The sequence below is a fragment of the Pseudonaja textilis genome, chromosome 1 (genome assembly GCF_049901715.1).
Source record: "Pseudonaja textilis isolate UNSWEBS1 chromosome 1, rPseTex1.2, whole genome shotgun sequence".
In the NCBI taxonomy this organism is placed as follows: Eukaryota; Metazoa; Chordata; class Lepidosauria; order Squamata; family Elapidae; genus Pseudonaja; species Pseudonaja textilis.
In genome coordinates, this window is record NC_141990.1 from 300,393,234 (window position 1) to 300,409,879 (window position 16,646).

General features: G+C 38.1%; 2 protein-coding genes across 4 annotated transcripts in view; one reads left to right on the plus strand and one right to left on the minus strand.

Moving 5' to 3' along the window:
• Positions 1–16,646, minus strand: part of XRCC3 (X-ray repair cross complementing 3) — a 624,633-nt gene that overhangs the window by 132,473 nt on the left and 475,514 nt on the right. The window lies entirely within an intron of this gene.
• Positions 1–16,646, plus strand: part of TDRD9 (tudor domain containing 9) — an 86,392-nt gene that overhangs the window by 23,059 nt on the left and 46,687 nt on the right. For all 3 annotated transcript variants that reach the window (XM_087922241.1, XM_087922243.1, XM_087922242.1), the window contains exons 3-8: positions 837–928; positions 2,308–2,529; positions 3,628–3,750; positions 6,148–6,228; positions 10,322–10,489; positions 12,983–13,086. In XM_087922241.1, coding sequence (XP_087778367.1) covers positions 837–928; positions 2,308–2,529; positions 3,628–3,750; positions 6,148–6,228; positions 10,322–10,489; positions 12,983–13,086 — 790 coding nt within the window. The remainder of the gene's footprint in view (positions 1–836; positions 929–2,307; positions 2,530–3,627; positions 3,751–6,147; positions 6,229–10,321; positions 10,490–12,982; positions 13,087–16,646) is intronic.

Sequence of the window (16,646 nt, forward strand, 5' to 3'; positions counted from 1 at the left end):
TCATCAGTTGTCCAGGTGGCACAGCCTAAGGTTTATCACATGTGCGCAAAATGAATCACCAAACCGGTAGTAACGCCAGTTGAATCCTACCCCTGGATAACAATAAGTGCCATACCAAAGAGTGTTGGACGTCAATTAAAAAATCTGTGCACTGACAAAATTTTCATCTGTCAATTGCAATAGGCCTTACTGCTTGGATCTGCACATATACTATACCAACATATTATGGCATACTAGGTACTTGGGAAGAATTCAGTGTGTACGAGGACCAAGAGCTGCTAAAGAGCTGGCAACTAGGGCTTTACATTGCTGTAAATTAATAAATAAATAAAAATGTATTAACTGCGTTGCTGAGTCTGCAGACCACATTAAGAATAAATAACATTACGGCTTAATGTGTTGTGTAAACTAGAGCATCTGTTATCTTTCTAAATTCATAATTTCAGATGCTTGAAAGAAATAGCAAAATACGAATGGCGCACATGAATGAGAAGAAATTTCAGTTAGATCACTGAGATGCTAGTTCTTGCTTTCATTTCTTTTCATCCTCTTACATGATTTCATGCCAAAAGCAGGTTTCTTCATGTTTCTGAATGCTGCTTGTGATAGAGCCAACTGTAGATCTTATGCACAGTTGAAGGAATAGTTTAGATATTAAGAATTAGAAAACAGGCAGTCATTCAGAAGTGATGCAAACTCCGGTGGTTGCACAATCTTGTGCTAATTTGTATTCAGTATTTACTGCTGACCTGATCTGTGGAAACTTGGATTTTGTGGTCTCTGAGTACAGTATTTTGATGAACCTGCATTTCTGATCTCTTCATTTCTGTCTCCAGGATCATCTCAGCATGAATCTACTGTGGTGACTTACATACCAGATCGCAATTACAAATACCCTGATTTGCCCATCTCAAGATACAAGGAAGAGGTAACCAATTTTTTTGTAAATCATAACTAAAATGTGTTAGGTCTTTCTTCCCCCCTGTACCATCACTTTTCTTTGATTTCTTTTGATTTTGACCATTAATGGTTTGTGTGATGCTGAATTAACTTTATTTTTCAATCTTTCAAGCTGGTCTCCATAAATAGAAGTTTATATTAGGCTAACTGGGTTTGTTGTTCACCCTATTTTGCATGGGAAATTGACTGCTTCAGAAGATAACAAGTGCAGAGCCCAAAGTGCCGCTTAATATGCCACAAATTCAAGAGATATATGTGGCCTGAAATGCTTTTCTTCAGCAGCATTGATGTGACAGCAGTAATCTTTTCTTTAGTTTGGATAATGTAGCCATGGTTATTCACACTTTAATAACTTCTGAAAGAAATTATTCAGAAGCATGGAGTTACTATGGAAAAAGAACTGTATTCCATACAATAAGGCAGTAGGGCTATTATCTTATACTTGCCAGGCATTTTACTTAAAAAATTCTCCAGTGTATTGTGTCCTTTTTAATATATGTTTGTTTTAATGGAAAATGAATTTAACAATACAGTAAACTTCTGCTGATTGTACTCCAGCAATTTAAGGGATGCCTCATAAATTAAATATGTGTATTGTCTAAAGTAGATTGGAGAATAAAAGGAAATTCATATATAAACAAAGATTTTGTGGAATATGACTTAAAAGTGTGGACTTAAAAAAAAACAGCTGGGATTTAACAATATTTGGAGACTTGTTCTTGATGTAGATCAGGGATGTCAAACTCAATTTCATTGAGGGCTGTATCAGGGTTATGTATGACTTTGGGGGACTGGGGTGGGTATGGCCAGCTCACCATTATTCATGTTGGGGACACCTGTGATGGCCTGAGCGCTTGCAACCCTCTGCCAGCAAAAACAGAGTTTGGGAGGGCTGCATGCGGCTCTCTTCAGCTCTGTTTTCGCTGGCTAAAGGCACTGCAGGCCTTTGCCCTTTGCTGTCTCCAGAGCAGCCCATGGGCCAGATCTAAGCACCCTGTGGGCCAGCTCCGGCTCCTGGGTGTTGTTTGACAGCCCTGATGTAGATATTCTAGAGGAGAATACCTAGCAGCTGGGTCAGCAAAAGAGGAGAAATGATAATTTAAAATAATTGTTTGTGGTAGGCAGCCAAATATGATAGAAGTGGAGGGGGCTAAAAAGTGAGACAAAGCAGTTTGGGAAACTGTAAAGGTACGCTGACAAGAATTTTCTACAGAAAAGACAGAAAAGACAAATTCAGAATTTTTAAGACTGAAAGAAACTGGTAAGACATAAAGAAAGCAGAACTGCAAAAATATTTTAAGATTTGGGACTCTCATCCTTTTAATAACGTTTTTTTTTAAATTTCAGATTCTTTCATTGATAGAAAACCACTCAGTGGTAATTGTACATGGATCTACTGGTAGTGGCAAAAGCACACAACTTCCACAGTATGTTTTGGATTACTGTGGGCAGCACTCTATTTATTGTAACATTGTAGTTACACAGCCCAGGAGAATTGGTGCCAGCAGCATTGCAAGATGGATTAGCAAGCAGAGATCGTGGCCCTTGGGTGAACTTGTGGGCTATCAGGTAGAGCAGTGTGTTACTCCGGATCGCATGATGTCTCTGAGGTGGAAATCACATTCAGATTTTACTTCCCCCCTCCTTTTAAAATTCATTTCCTGTGCTGTAAGAGATAGTTAATTTCTTTCATAGCCTCTGGGGTGTACTAAAATTAGAAACATACCTTTGTAGAAAAGACAATAGTCAAAGCACAAGATTGTGTAAGTGGAACAGATGTCTACTTTCCCATCATTTCTCTTTGTCCAAATTTGGTCTAAACAGTTATCAACTCTTGAGAGTGGGTCTTGAGATTGAAGGAGGGATGAGAAATTCAATCTGTCTAGCCTTTTGTCCATTGAACAACCACCATTGGATCTATGCTCTTGGTGTTTTGGATCCAAGCTTATGGTTGGGGTTCCTTGGAATCCTTCCACTGGTAAATCCTATCCTTTTTGTACTCTGTTGTTAAGATCCTCCAGGTTGATGACTGAGCTCATGTTTTTATATTTTCTTTGTAAATACGTTTGTATAGTTTCTTCTGAATTTGTCTTTAATCAGACATTTAAAATGCTTCTGTTCCAATGTTTTATTAATGCATTATGCATTGTTTTGTTATAATTTAATCTTGTTTTACATTTTCATAAGATATTCTGGGAAATCTTCCAAGAATAGAAGTCACTACCTTAAGCAGCAAAATGTCTTTGACATGATATTGAAGTACATTTGTACAAACCATATACAAATAATTGGAATTATTTGTACAAATAATTAAGCACAAACTTAAAAGACACATACTGGCAGCAACTTAAACATGGATAATATCAGCTACAAATTAGGGACAATGCAACATTAATGCTCTGGGCTAATTTTAATTTTTTTTAGAAAATTGTATCACACGATAAATTTTGTATCCTTTTATTTAATCTCAGCCATGTCTTAAAGATCATGGAATTATTTTAGCAAATGAGATTGCAGTACTTGCTGCAACCCATGATGTTCATTCAAATAAATGTGGGGCTTCTATTTAATACTTCACCATTTTAAAATGTAGTGGTGAGTTTATCAGAGGTACTTAGTTTTCCTAATGATTTCTAAATAAATGCAACATCTCCTGTATCTTTCCAGGTTGGTTTAGAAAAAGTTGCAACAAAGAATACAAAGCTGATTTATATGACAACTGGTGTCCTCCTGCAGAAAGTAGTTGGAGCCAAAAGTCTTTTGGAGTTCACCCATATCTTCATAGATGAAGTAAGTTGGAGAAAAGTAGAACATCGCTTTACAAATGGCTTGTTTATTTTGAATACTTTTGGTTTATTTGGATTACAAGTATATAAAATAATGTTTAGCCTTGTTTTTGTCACAGATATTTTCTATAGATGTCTTCATGAGAGTTCTGTCAATGATATACAGTATATAACCGTGATGGTGACCCTATGGCACGCATGCCACAAGTGGCACGCAGAACCATTTATGCCGGCAAGCGAGCTGCAGACAAACACATCTCACTGAGCATGCATGCGTGTCACAGCTGATTTTTCAGTTGGTTTGAGGCCTTATTCGGCCTTCCAGAGGCTTCAGGAAGGCTTCTTCAGGCTTTTCAGCACAAAAATTAGGCCCGTTTCATCACTTCCTGTTTTTCAGGAAATACCAGAAGTGACAAAACGGGCCTAGTTTTCTTCCTGAAAAGCCTGAAGAAGCCTTTCTGAAGCCTCTGGGAGGCTGAAAATCAGCTGTGAGGCGCAGTGCAGTTAAGGGGGCGGTGGGTGTGGATTGCGCGCATGCGTAGGGGGCATGGGTGCACATTGCCTTCTGGTTGCTGGTGCGTGAGCGTGCAAGCGCACGCACAATTTAACAGTTAACAGATAATCAGAGTAGGAAGGGACCTTGTAGGTCATCTAGTCCACCCCCCTGCCCAAGCGGGAGACCCTACACCATTTCTGACAAATGGCAGTCCAGTCTCTTCTTGAAAGTCTCAAGTGATGGCACTCCCACAACTTCCAAGGGCAAGCTGTTCCATTGGTTGATTCCACTGTCAGAAAGTTTCTCCTTATTTTTGGCACAGGAGCCCAAAAAGATTAGCCACCACTGGTATATAACATTTGCTTAAGCAGTAAAAGCATTAATGTCTAGGGAGATTCTCAGTCATCTAGGTTATAGTTGTCCCAAAGGTGCTTTTTCAAAAAGTAGCTGGACTTCGTTTTTCCTTGAATACATTTTGCTTCTCATGCAAGAACTGAAGAAGCTTCTTGGATGGGAAGCGAAATGCCTTCAAGGAAAAACAGTTGCCTTTTCAAAAACCACCTTTGGGACTTTAATGCTTTAGGAATAAATTCCCATTTCTTTGGAATATGGGTAGTCCTCGACTTAGGATAACAGTTAGGACCGGAATTTCGGTTCCTAAGTGATGCATCACATTACTGCATACTTACTTCAGTCATTAAGCAAATCACTGCAGTTATTAAATAAATTGCAGTCATTACACAAATCTTGACTTCCCCAATGCTGCTTGCCAGAAGCCGTCTAGGAAGGTTGCATATCATGATCACGTGACTGCAAGATGCTGCAACTGTCATAAATGCAAACTAGTTGCCAAATGCTTGAATTGCGAGCATGTGACAGTAGGGACAATCATAACTGCAAGGGCCAGTGTAGTGTTTCTTCTGTCATTGCTTTGAACCATTGTTAAATGAACAATCATAAATCAGGGTGAGTTATATCTGGCATCTCTCTGCAGTTTTCAAGATATGTGGTTTATAATTGTCCTGAACCCAGTTTTTTAAAAAAGTAATCTTGGTTTAGTTTTCTACTTGAATAGTTGAGCCTGGCTGTGTGACTTTTCCAAAGTACTCTGAAGTGATTACAATGCTAAATTTAGTGGCTAGATCAAGCACCCTGACAGTTTTTGGAGAATTGGTAGTGCTGCCCTGTTCTATCAAATTAAGCCTATCAGTTTTATTTATTTATATATACATGTACATACATACATACATACATACATACATACACACACGCACACACACAATATTGCATAGTATAAAAGGCAAGTAAGTGTAGGCTTTTTTGGCTTTTATCACCATTAATCACAGTGATTGGATCCACCATTTCAATAGAATTGTCATTAGAATATATAGGACCAATTAAGTTTGGATATGAGTAAGTTAGTTCATCAGGGAGAGACGTATTTCAAGAGCAGAGGACAGTCATCTTGTATAAGCCTATTCTGAAAGGAAGAGTGTATAGCCTGGACAAAATCTATTTGATTTAGTTAGAATTACATTAATATTTATTGCAGTAAAATTAATATAATTACTCATCAATCATGTATGTTATATCCCCTCCAAAAATTCAAAATTCAAATTTGATAGCTGTTGCTGGGAGATTTTAAGACCACATTCAAAACTTTTCAAAACTGTACAATACCCCTGAGGCCTTAGGGCATACATGTCTGGTTTAGCTGTTTCAATTGTAACTCTCTTATTTAGGTCATTAAGTGTATTTCAGCAAAGGTCTTTCACTATGTACCATCTTCTTTTATATAACTGTTGAGAGCCTGCTGTTTTCTAGTAGTTCATCTTAGAATCCATGTGCCTCTATAGTAAACTCATTTCAAGTTGAGTTGTCTCATCTTTTAAAATAATGTTTTAGATACATGAGCGTACAGAAGATATGGATCTTTTGCTGCTGGTGATCCGGAAACTGCTGCGAACAAATTCACGATTTGTGAAGGTAACTGACAATTTCAAGGTTTATTCAGTAATACAGTGATACTTTACCACAGTTGTTGGAAAAGTTGTTAGGTTTCTGTTGTTACTAATATTTACCAATAGGATATAGGCAGCTGCTTGTAGAAAGTCCTCATTGCTTTTGATCATGTACATCAGGGATGTCAAACTCGTGGTGTCACATGATGTATTGGACTTTACCCCCCTTCGCTAAACCGAGCGTGACTGTGGCCAGCATGTAATGCATCTGGTCCGTGGACCACGTGTTTAGACAGCCTTGATGTACATACTTTCAATATTTTTCTCGTTCACAAAGAACCTAAATACTGGTAGTCCTCACTTAACAACCAGATACTTAGCAACTGTTCAAATTTACTATGGACCCCCCAAAAGATACAACCCAGATTCAAAATTCTGATATCACACACCTCTCCTCAGTCACATGATTGCCTTTTGGGTGCTCTTTCCACCAATCCATATGTATAGCTGTTTGTAGTGTCCTGTGACCATGATTTACAATGGAGTTTTTTGGGGTGGGTGGAAATTGGCATTAACTTTTGGTTTCTAGCAAAAAAATACATACCTAAATCCCCATTGTAAACAGTGGATTTGCTTAGCAACCACAGTGTTTATTTGATAATCACAACATTTGCCTAATGACCAACATAAAAAATAATGTAAAATCAATTATATGATGACCTACTGAACAACCGGTGTGACATTCAACTGTAATTTCAGGCTCATTTATGGTTATAAGTCAAAGAATACATGTACCTTATTCTTAAAATGTTTGGGGTCAGCATTATCCTGTATTTAAGAAAGTAAATAATCTTTAGCTTAAGATAAATTCTTCTCTCTCCTGATTTTGTTTTCAGTCTTTTCTCCACCGCCATCTGCTAGTAATGCTTAACTTGTTCCCCAGCTGCTGAAAAACTAAATTCAATCCACTTAAATGTAAGAGTTGCAGCTAAGTTTATTCTGAAACAATCCTGTTGTCCCTCCTCCCCATCTATATTGTGGGGGGCAATGTTCTTGGCTGGAGAGTTCAGAGGTCTGGATATTTTCCCTGGCATTAATAAGGTGGAAGCCATGAAAGTTCAGTGTGCCCCTTGTGAGCATGCATCTTTAAACATTGGTTTCTGCCCATAAGATGCTTGAAGGGATCACTGTGACATTAACAATGAAAACAATGCACAGTTTAATGTGCTTTGTTGATGGCTGTAAAATTATTCTCTCAGCTGTGAAAGAAATACAAGAGGATGGTGTTTTCTCTGTCCAGTGGCCCTCAACAGTCATTGATAGTTCACAACCCCAGGGATATAGGTGGGTACAGATAAAAAATGAAGTAAGCAGCTAAAAATATTTGCTGGCCTGAAATGGAGGTGTTGCATCTTAATGACCCACTCAGATTTTAATCATCTGTCCTAAACAAAAAAAAAAAACATTTTATGACATTTTCCTATACATAAATTTTGAACTGATTCTAGACATATAAGAAGGTGTCTTCTAATCCACATTAAACGACCACACTGTGATATTTTCTCATATACCGTGTTTCTCACAAAATAAGGCTGGGCCTTATTTTTTTTTGACCCCTGAAAAAATGGCTAGGCCAAAGCGGCTGGGGATTCTGCCTTCAAGGGAACTTTTGTTTGCCGAAAGAAGCAGCCTCACGGCAAGGGAAGTGTGTGTGCGCTCACCCCGAGGCCGCTTCTACCGGCCGATTGAAGTGGCTAGAGACTGCATTTGGGGAGCTTCCATCGCCCAAAAGAGACTGCCTAAAGACGAGGGGACACGGGTAGCCCTGCCTTGCCCTGAAGCGGCTGGGGACTCTGCCTTCAAGGGAGCTTTCGTCTGCCGAAAGAAGTAGCGGCGAGGGGACTGTGTGTGTGTGTGTGTGCGCTCGCCCTGAGGCTGCTTCTACTGGGTGATTGAAGTGACTGGTGACTGCATTTGGGGAGCTTCCATCGCTCGAAAAGACTGCCTAAAGACGAGGGGACACGGGCAGCCCCGCCTCGCCCTGAAGCGCCTGGGGACTCTGCCTTCAAGGGAGTTTTTGTCTGCGAAAGAAGCGTCCTCGCAGTGAGGGAGTGTGTGTGTGTGTGTGTGTGTGTGTGCTTGCCCGAGGCCGCTTCTACCGGCCAATCGAAGTGGCTGGTGACTGCATTTGGGAGCTTCCATTGCCCAAAGAGACTGCCCTAAAGGCGAGGGACACGGGTAACCACGCCACGCCCTGAAGCGGCTGGGGACTCTGCCTTCAAGGGAGCTTTCGTCTGCCGAAAGAAGTAGCCTCGCGGCGAGGGGACTGTGTGTGTGTGTGTGTGTGCGCTCGCCCTGAGGCCGCTTCTACTGGGTGATTGAAGTGACTGGTGACTGCATTTGGGGAGCTTCCATCGCTCGAAAAAGACTGCCTAAAGACGAGGGGACACGGGCAGCCCCGCCTCGCCCTGAAGCGTCTGGGGACTCTGCCTTCAAGGGAGTTTTTGTCTGCCGAAAGAAGCGTCCTCGCAGTGAGGGGAGTGTGTGTGTGTGTGTGTGTGTGTGTGTGCTTGCCCCGAGGCCGCTTCTACCGGCCAATCGAAGTGGCTGGTGACTGCATTTGGGGAGCTTCCATTGCCCGAAAGAGACTGCCTTAAAGGCGAGGGACACGGGTAACCACGCCACGCCCTGGAGCGGTTGGGGACTCTGCCTTCAGGGATCTTCTATCGGCTATCGGGTTATTCTAGCCTAGGCTACCTGCAGGGCACTTCTAAAGGCAAGTTTTCTCCCCATCCCCCCGCCCTTCCCCCACCCATTTCTCTTCACCTCGTGTAGTTCTAACGAACGATGTGAGAAATGGCGGGGAAAAGCATGATTTAAATAGGCCTAAATTTTGGGGGCGGGGCTTAATTTCGCCTCATGCCTAGAAATCTTGCTGGGCCTTCCTATTGGTGGAGGCCGTATTGTTGGAGAAACACGGTATATATTTCATTTTTAAATTTGAAAGATATGTCTAAAATCACATACATACCCTATTAAGAAAAATTTATGTGATGTTGCTTGGATTATAAGGACCAAATTGAAGAGTGTATGGGAGGGTGGAGTGCAGTCAAAAGCCTGCATTTTTATATTTGCAGATAAAATGAAAAACTTCATTTTCGTATGTAAGAGTTTTGAGGAATGGACTAGATTTGGATTTATTTTTACTTATTTTATTTATTAAATTGGTATTTATTCCTATCACTTGTGCTCCATTCACCTCAACATTTTCCTGCTTTATATATCCAAAGTTTGATACTTTGGATAGATTCATGCCTCCCCCTAAGTCTTAATGTGATTTATTTCATCTTGTCTAGGCAAACTTTTTAAACAAGATTTGCAAATAGTAGATTATGATTTAATACAATAGATGGAGGCAGCATTGTATGTGGCCTATTTCACACATATGATTTATGCAATTTCATTAAGTTTGTTAATAAAAAAGAACACTGTAGTTTTAAAATATGAATTAGTAATTAGTAAATTGTTATCCATACTTGAGATTGATCATTGTATGAAGTATCACAAATTTATGAAACTAAAAGGATTTGTAAAGATAGAAATAATGCAAATTTATAGTTTTGGATTATAGATATGTGCAGGACCTGAAAAATAAACAGATTTTTTTTCTTGGTTTCTTCAAGTCAATTTGACTTCTGATGATATTTTTTTCAGAAGTGATTTTCCTTCGTTGTCTTCCTTGAGTTGAGAAAAAATGACTTGGTCCAGTCTGACTTTGTACCTTATGTAAGAATTAATAATCCCCCAGTTTCTAGCTTTGCTGCCTTAACAAATACACTGGACTGGCTCTCAAAATACTTAATGTCAAAAAACAAAACATCCTTCTGGATTGTACTTCATTGTTGTAGTTCACTTTTTGTAGCACCAATCAATAAGATACATGTCCTCATATGTCTCTAAACCACTCCAGGAAGTAAACTTGACATTTTCTAACATATTGTGAGATATTGGCAAACTCAAATATATCTAACTTTTTGGACAAAACATGTTCTGGGCAATTAAAATTTGCTGTTGCCTGACCTGAACCTTCTAAAATGTGTATGCTGTTGTTTTTAAAGCTAATTCTGATGTCTGCAACTATTGACTGTGAAGAGTTTGCCAACTATTTTGCACTACCAGTTCGCAACAAATTGTATCCAGCCTATGTATTTCAAGTGGAAGGAAAACCTCATGCGATTGAGAAATATTATCTGGATGATCTGAAGCCTGTCCTTAGTCACATTAAGGTATGGAATAACTAACTTTGTTTTATTTCTCATTGGATATCTGGAAGGAGGAGCTCTGCTGGCTCAGGGCTTACAATGCAGTACTGCAGGCAAACCCTGCCTATAACCTGGAATTTGATCTTGACTGAGCTCAAGGTTGACTCAGCCTTCCATCACGAGATCAGTAAAATGAGAATCCAGATTTTTTATCTAAAATATTTAGATAGGAGAGATGATTGAAATAGAGAATTTTCCCAATCAGTTTTGAAATTATTATTATTTGCGTATGGCTTTGTTACAGTAGCCAGAGACCACAGTGCAAGTGCAGAGTTATAGATTGGCTTGCCAAGGTACCAGCCCTGTTGTTGGACACACTTGCACACTTCCCAAGATGCGCCGTAGGAGGAAGAAGCTGAGGCACCCTGCCATACAGTGCTGTGACTCAAACCATTGGAGCAAAGGCTATCTCCAATATTATTAAGTCACTGAGCCATTGCTCCTCCAGTTTTGAAATCCTACTGGTTGTAAATCTAATGAGATTCCATACTATCAGTACTTGAGCTCATACACGTGCTATATGTCATGCACTGTTTCAACCAGGATTTCTTGAATAAACGATAGCCATTTAAGTTGAAATAAATAAATCTGAATTCATTGAGCAAGATATGCTAGTTACAAGTTATAATGGCTATTTTGTAAAATTCTCTTATAGGGGTTCATCTAGTATGATGCAGTTGAATGGTGCATCAAACCAGATAATTGATTAATAGTTATAAAGTTATGTGTTAGGAATTACAGGAGGCAATGAGAGATTATGATTGACTCTGTGTTCTAGGCAGAGAGAATAGGTTTGAATACACATTAAAAGAATAGAAACCCTTCGATAGGGTTTTGTCAATTATGTGTCAGCTTCAGTGGATAGTGTCAGGAGGGAACATTTAATAGTATCTGACATTTATGAAAGATTGTTGGTGATGGGTTGACAACTGTAAAAATAACCAGGATGTTTACTGGATGACCTTTTGCTGTTGGGTTAGATCTGTCAAATGTGCAATTGCCTCAAGGATAGATTAACTGGCATTCTCCAACCCTGGCATCCTTGTGAATGGGAGAGGAGGAATTTGGGGTTCCTGGCTTACTTTTTCTTTCAGTTATGTGAATTTCATCCTCATAATGTTTTTTTAAAATCTGGCTGCTGTGTATTTCTCCCCCTCCCCCCATCTGTTTCCTTAATAGCCACCTTTTTCTTTCCTTAATTGAGAATGAAAATTAGGATGCTATAGGTCAGTGGTTCTCAACCTCTGTGTTGAAACCCCTTTGGGGGTTGAATGACCCTTTCACAGGGGTCGCCTAAGACCATTGGAAAACACATATGGTCTTAGGAACCGAGCCATAATTTTATGGTTGGTGGGTCACCACAACATGAGGAACTGTATTAAAGGGTTGTGGCATTAGGAAAGTTGAAAACCACTGCTATAGATGATGGTTTTTGCTCTACAGCTCCACTGCAGTTTTAAAGGGGGTTTGCTTGGAAAAGAAGGGTTTGCATTTCAGCTTGATTAAATGATGGTTTTCCAATTCTAAAAGGTAGAAATGAAGTCACAGTAGAACAGAATGAATTCAGAAATCCTGGTGCCAATGACAGTTGATTATATGAATATAATATCAGGCCTTGAGCCTGATATTGTGAAAAGAACAGTGGAAAGCAAGTTGTGTTGGGGGTATGGTGTAACAGAGCTAAAACAAGCTTTTAAAGTCACATGCACCTTTTAACTATGTCCTTTGTTCCAGCAAGCCCACTAGAGATGAAATTTCCTTTCTCATGCTACCTTACCTGGTTTATTTATGCAAAATAAACCCACTTGAGGCATTGTGGCAACATCCTTAATGTGGCAAAAGCATATCACATGAAGCAGCCCTTAGAAATTATTCTGTACCCTTCTTCACCAATATACAGGTAGCCTTCAACTTACTACAGTTCGTTTAGTGACTGTTCAAAGTTAAAATGACACTGAAAAATGTGAGTTATGACCATTTTTTCACACTTACGACTTCTGCAGTATCCCCATGATGTGATCAAAATTTAGATGCTTGGCAACTGTTTCTTATTTATGACTGTTGCTGTATCCCAGGATCATGTGATCGCTTTTTGTGATCTTCTGACAAGCAAAGTCAATGGGAAAGCCAGATGCACTTAACAACCAGGTTACTTAACTAGTCAACTATGGTGAGAAAGGTCGTAAAATGGGGCAAAATGCACTTAACAAGTATCTCACTTAACAACAGAAATTTGGGTTCAGTTGTGGTCGTAAGTCGAGGACTACCTGTATTCTGGATGGGAAAATACTGTATTAACAAATCAGCTGTAACATCTTATTCTTTGTCCTCAGCCAAATTCTTTCAAAATTTGCTCTTTGCATATTTATTTCTATTCCATTGCCTACAGTGAAGGAATGGCTTATGTAGAGCAAGAATGCCAGTAATGACTTTACTTTACTCTTTTTTCGTCTCTAGATTCCTCTTCAAATTAATGAGGACCCACTCATACACCCAGATATGTACAAAGCTGCAGTTGCTCTAATACAGTGGTTTGATGAGCTGGAGACAAAGGAAAATAGGTAAGGTATTTTCATCTTCATAGTTTCTATTTATTTTATTTTTTTATTTATTTTTGTCAATTGCTTACAAGGCAATAGGTATAAGTAAAAACATAGTTATGAATACATGGATACATATAAGAAAAATAAAAAATAAAAGAACAATAGGACAGGGACGGTAGGCACGTTGGTGCGCTTACGCACGCCCCCTACAGACCTCTTAGGAAAGGGTGAGGTCAATAGTAGACAGTCTAAGATTAAAGTTTTTGGGATTTGGGGAAGAAACCACAGAGTCAGGTAGAGTATTCCAGACATTGACCACTCTGTTGCTGAAGTTGTATTTCCTGCAATCAAGTTTGTTGTGATTCACCTTGAGTTTGTATCTATTGTTTGCTCTTGTGTTGTTATGGTTGAAGCTGCAGTATTCATTGACAGGTAGGACATTGCAATGTATGATTTTATGTACTATACTTAGATCAGACTGAAGGTGGCGTAGTTTTAGGTTTTCTAGGTCTAGAATTTTGAGTCTGGTGGCATAAGGTATTCTACAATGAGTAGAGGAGTAGAGAACTCTTGTGAAATATTTCTAGCCTTTCTCAACTGTGTTAATATCAGATATGTAATGTGGGTTCCAGATTGATGAGCTGTATTTGAATATTGGTCTAGCAAATGTTTTGTATGCTCTAGTTATTAGTGTAATATTACCAGAGAAAAAGCGATGTAGGATTAGGTTAAAAACTCTTAATGCCTTTTTGGCTATGTAGTTACAGTGGGCTCTAGCATTTAGGTCATTAGAGATGAGTGCTCCAAGATCCTTGACAGAGTTTGGATCATCAACAATGATCATCAGCATCATCTTGACTATTCAGCCTGTATTTTATTTTCTGATTTTTTTTTGCCAATATGTAGGACAGAGCATTTATTTGTTGAGATTTGAAGTTGCCATTTGCTTGACCATTCTGATACATGGTCAAGGTCTTTTTGAAGGATAGCAGTATTGTCTGTAGTGTTGAATAGCTTTACATCATCAGCAAAGAGAACACAGTTGCTCTTAATATGATCACAGAGGTCATATATTTAGAGTTGGTCCTCGAACAGCGCCTTGGAGGACACCACTGTTGACAGGTACGCAATTTGATAAGACACTCCCAATTTTGACCATTTGTTGTCTGTTTGACAGGAATGCTTCTATCCAGTTATGCAGGTGTCCAGAGATATTGTAAGATTTTAGTTTTAGGAGTAGTTTGTCATGTACCACTGAATCAAAGGCTTTACAGAAGTTTAGGTAGACTGCGTCTATTGCTTTGCCCTGATCGAGTTGTGTAGTCCATATGTTTTGCAGTGTAAGAGTTGCAGATTACATGATAGTTTTTTCCTGAAACCAAATTGTTTATTGGAGAGTAGGTTGTTTGTCTCTAAGTGGAGGATGATGGATTGGATAATAATTGATTCCATGACTTTACAGGTGACGCAGCATAAGGAGATTGGTCTGTAATTTTCAACTAGGCTGGGGTCTCCCTTTTTGAAGATGGGAATGACCATGGCTTGTGACCATAGTTTTGGCAAGGAGCTGGTCCTGAAAGATTTTTCAAAGATCATGCTTAGAGGTTCTGCTATGGCAGTGGATAGCTTTTTTAAGAAGTATGCACAGATTCTGTCCGGTCCAATAGATAGAGATGGTTTTAGAGTACATAGTGCTTTTTCAACATTGTCTTCTGTAAAATCGATATGTATTAGATCATTGTAGTTGTCTGTGGTTCGATTAGGAAATTCTGGGCTTGATCCATTGCTGTTTACAAATACTGAGCCAAAGAATGTGTTAAAGAGGTTGGCTTTAATAGTGTCGTTGTTGCAGTCTTTACCATTAGGTCCTTTCAGGGGTGGGATGGACCTTTTTTTTTTTTTTTGTAAATTTTATTTGAGTTTTCACAAAAAAATTCAAATAAAACATCTTTTTTGAAAGTAGTGTAATCCCGAGTTACATTTCTTCGTACAGACACAAATTCAATTTCATGCTCATTTTTATGTTCTATTCCATATCTTATTACTGTTTTACATTTTCTACATAGCTTCTCCCCTCTTTAATTTTCTCAATTTTATTTTAATTACCTCGTCTCAATTCAAATCATTATATTTATACTTTTTGTCTGTCCTGTTTCAATTTCCTTATTATCTTTTCTCATTAAACAAAGTTTCTCCTGTAGTTGCTGATTGGAGTATGACATCTTTATATCTTTTAAGTTTATCCATTTAACTCTTATTTAGGCTTCAATATATACCTTAAAGTTATAACATTCAATATAATACATAACTTCCATTCGGATTCTGCTTGGTACATTCTTAAAATACACACTATATTCTTAAAAAAAAAAAGATTATAAATATATGTAATTAAAACAACACATTCCATTCCAATACAATTCTATCAGTAATATTCATTAAAATCTTAACTTCTTTAACATTACTTTTCAATTAAATATCATACTTCTATGGGAACAGTTATAAGCTTTCCATAATTAATTCCCCCCCTTCACTTATATTTTATAAAAAATTAACTAATTAAAATGTTCCCATCCCTTCCTAATTCAATTTTATCATTTATTTTATTTCATTTATTTTATTAACAAACATTTCACTAGATTACAGTAACTATTTTATCCCTCATTTTAATCATACATTGTTTCTAATTTTCTAAAATTATTTCTATTACTAATATAACAATACAATCTTATGTACCTTTGCAGAATCCCTTTTTCAGTTAAATTTTCACCCATTATCTCTAAATAGGCCCTATTTCTCTATATCTTGTTTCTGTCCTTTGTAACTTCTTTTCCTTTCCTTCTTCCCTCTCTTCTTCTCTCTCCCCTTTTTACCCCCTTGTCTCTACCTCTATTTCTCTCTTCTGTATTCCCCTCTTCTGTTGCTTTCCAATATTATACTTATTTTTTGAACTATTTTTCTTTTCTTTGGTTGTTTTTTTTAAGTCTTAAATTCTCCATTCTCTTTCCCCTCCTTTCCTTTTTCTTCCCCACATAGAATTACTTGTTCATTAAGATAGCTTCTTTTTTGTCCCAGTCTTCTTGTTTTGCAGACGTTTCTTGTTGTTTCTCATAGTTCCAAAACTCCATTTCTAAGAATTGAAAAACGAAGCCAAAAGAACCTCTCCCTTCTTGTACATCTTCTTTGTACTTTTTAAGTTCCATTTTCAGTTCTTGTAAAAGTGGAGCCATTTTAAACAACAACCACCCGATTAATTTTAGTCATTCAAATGCAATAACCAAGAATCCAAAGATCACCAATAATCCAAATACACGTAAGTGGTTTCTTTTTGTTTTTGTTTTCACTTTCTATTCCTGCGGTTCTGATATTTATTTGCCAAGTTTCATTTAAAATGTATCTTTTAGAAGTCTTGTTGAAGTTTTACTGTAGATTCCTTTTAATTCCAGGCAGTCTCCTCCCTTTTTTCCAGATCCTGCCCTTTTATTCTTTTTCTCTCCTTCCCTGTTTATAAATTTTTTTTAGTGTCCAGAAATCTTTATTATCCCTTTGACATTTTGTTTTATTTTCAGCTTAATTGCCTG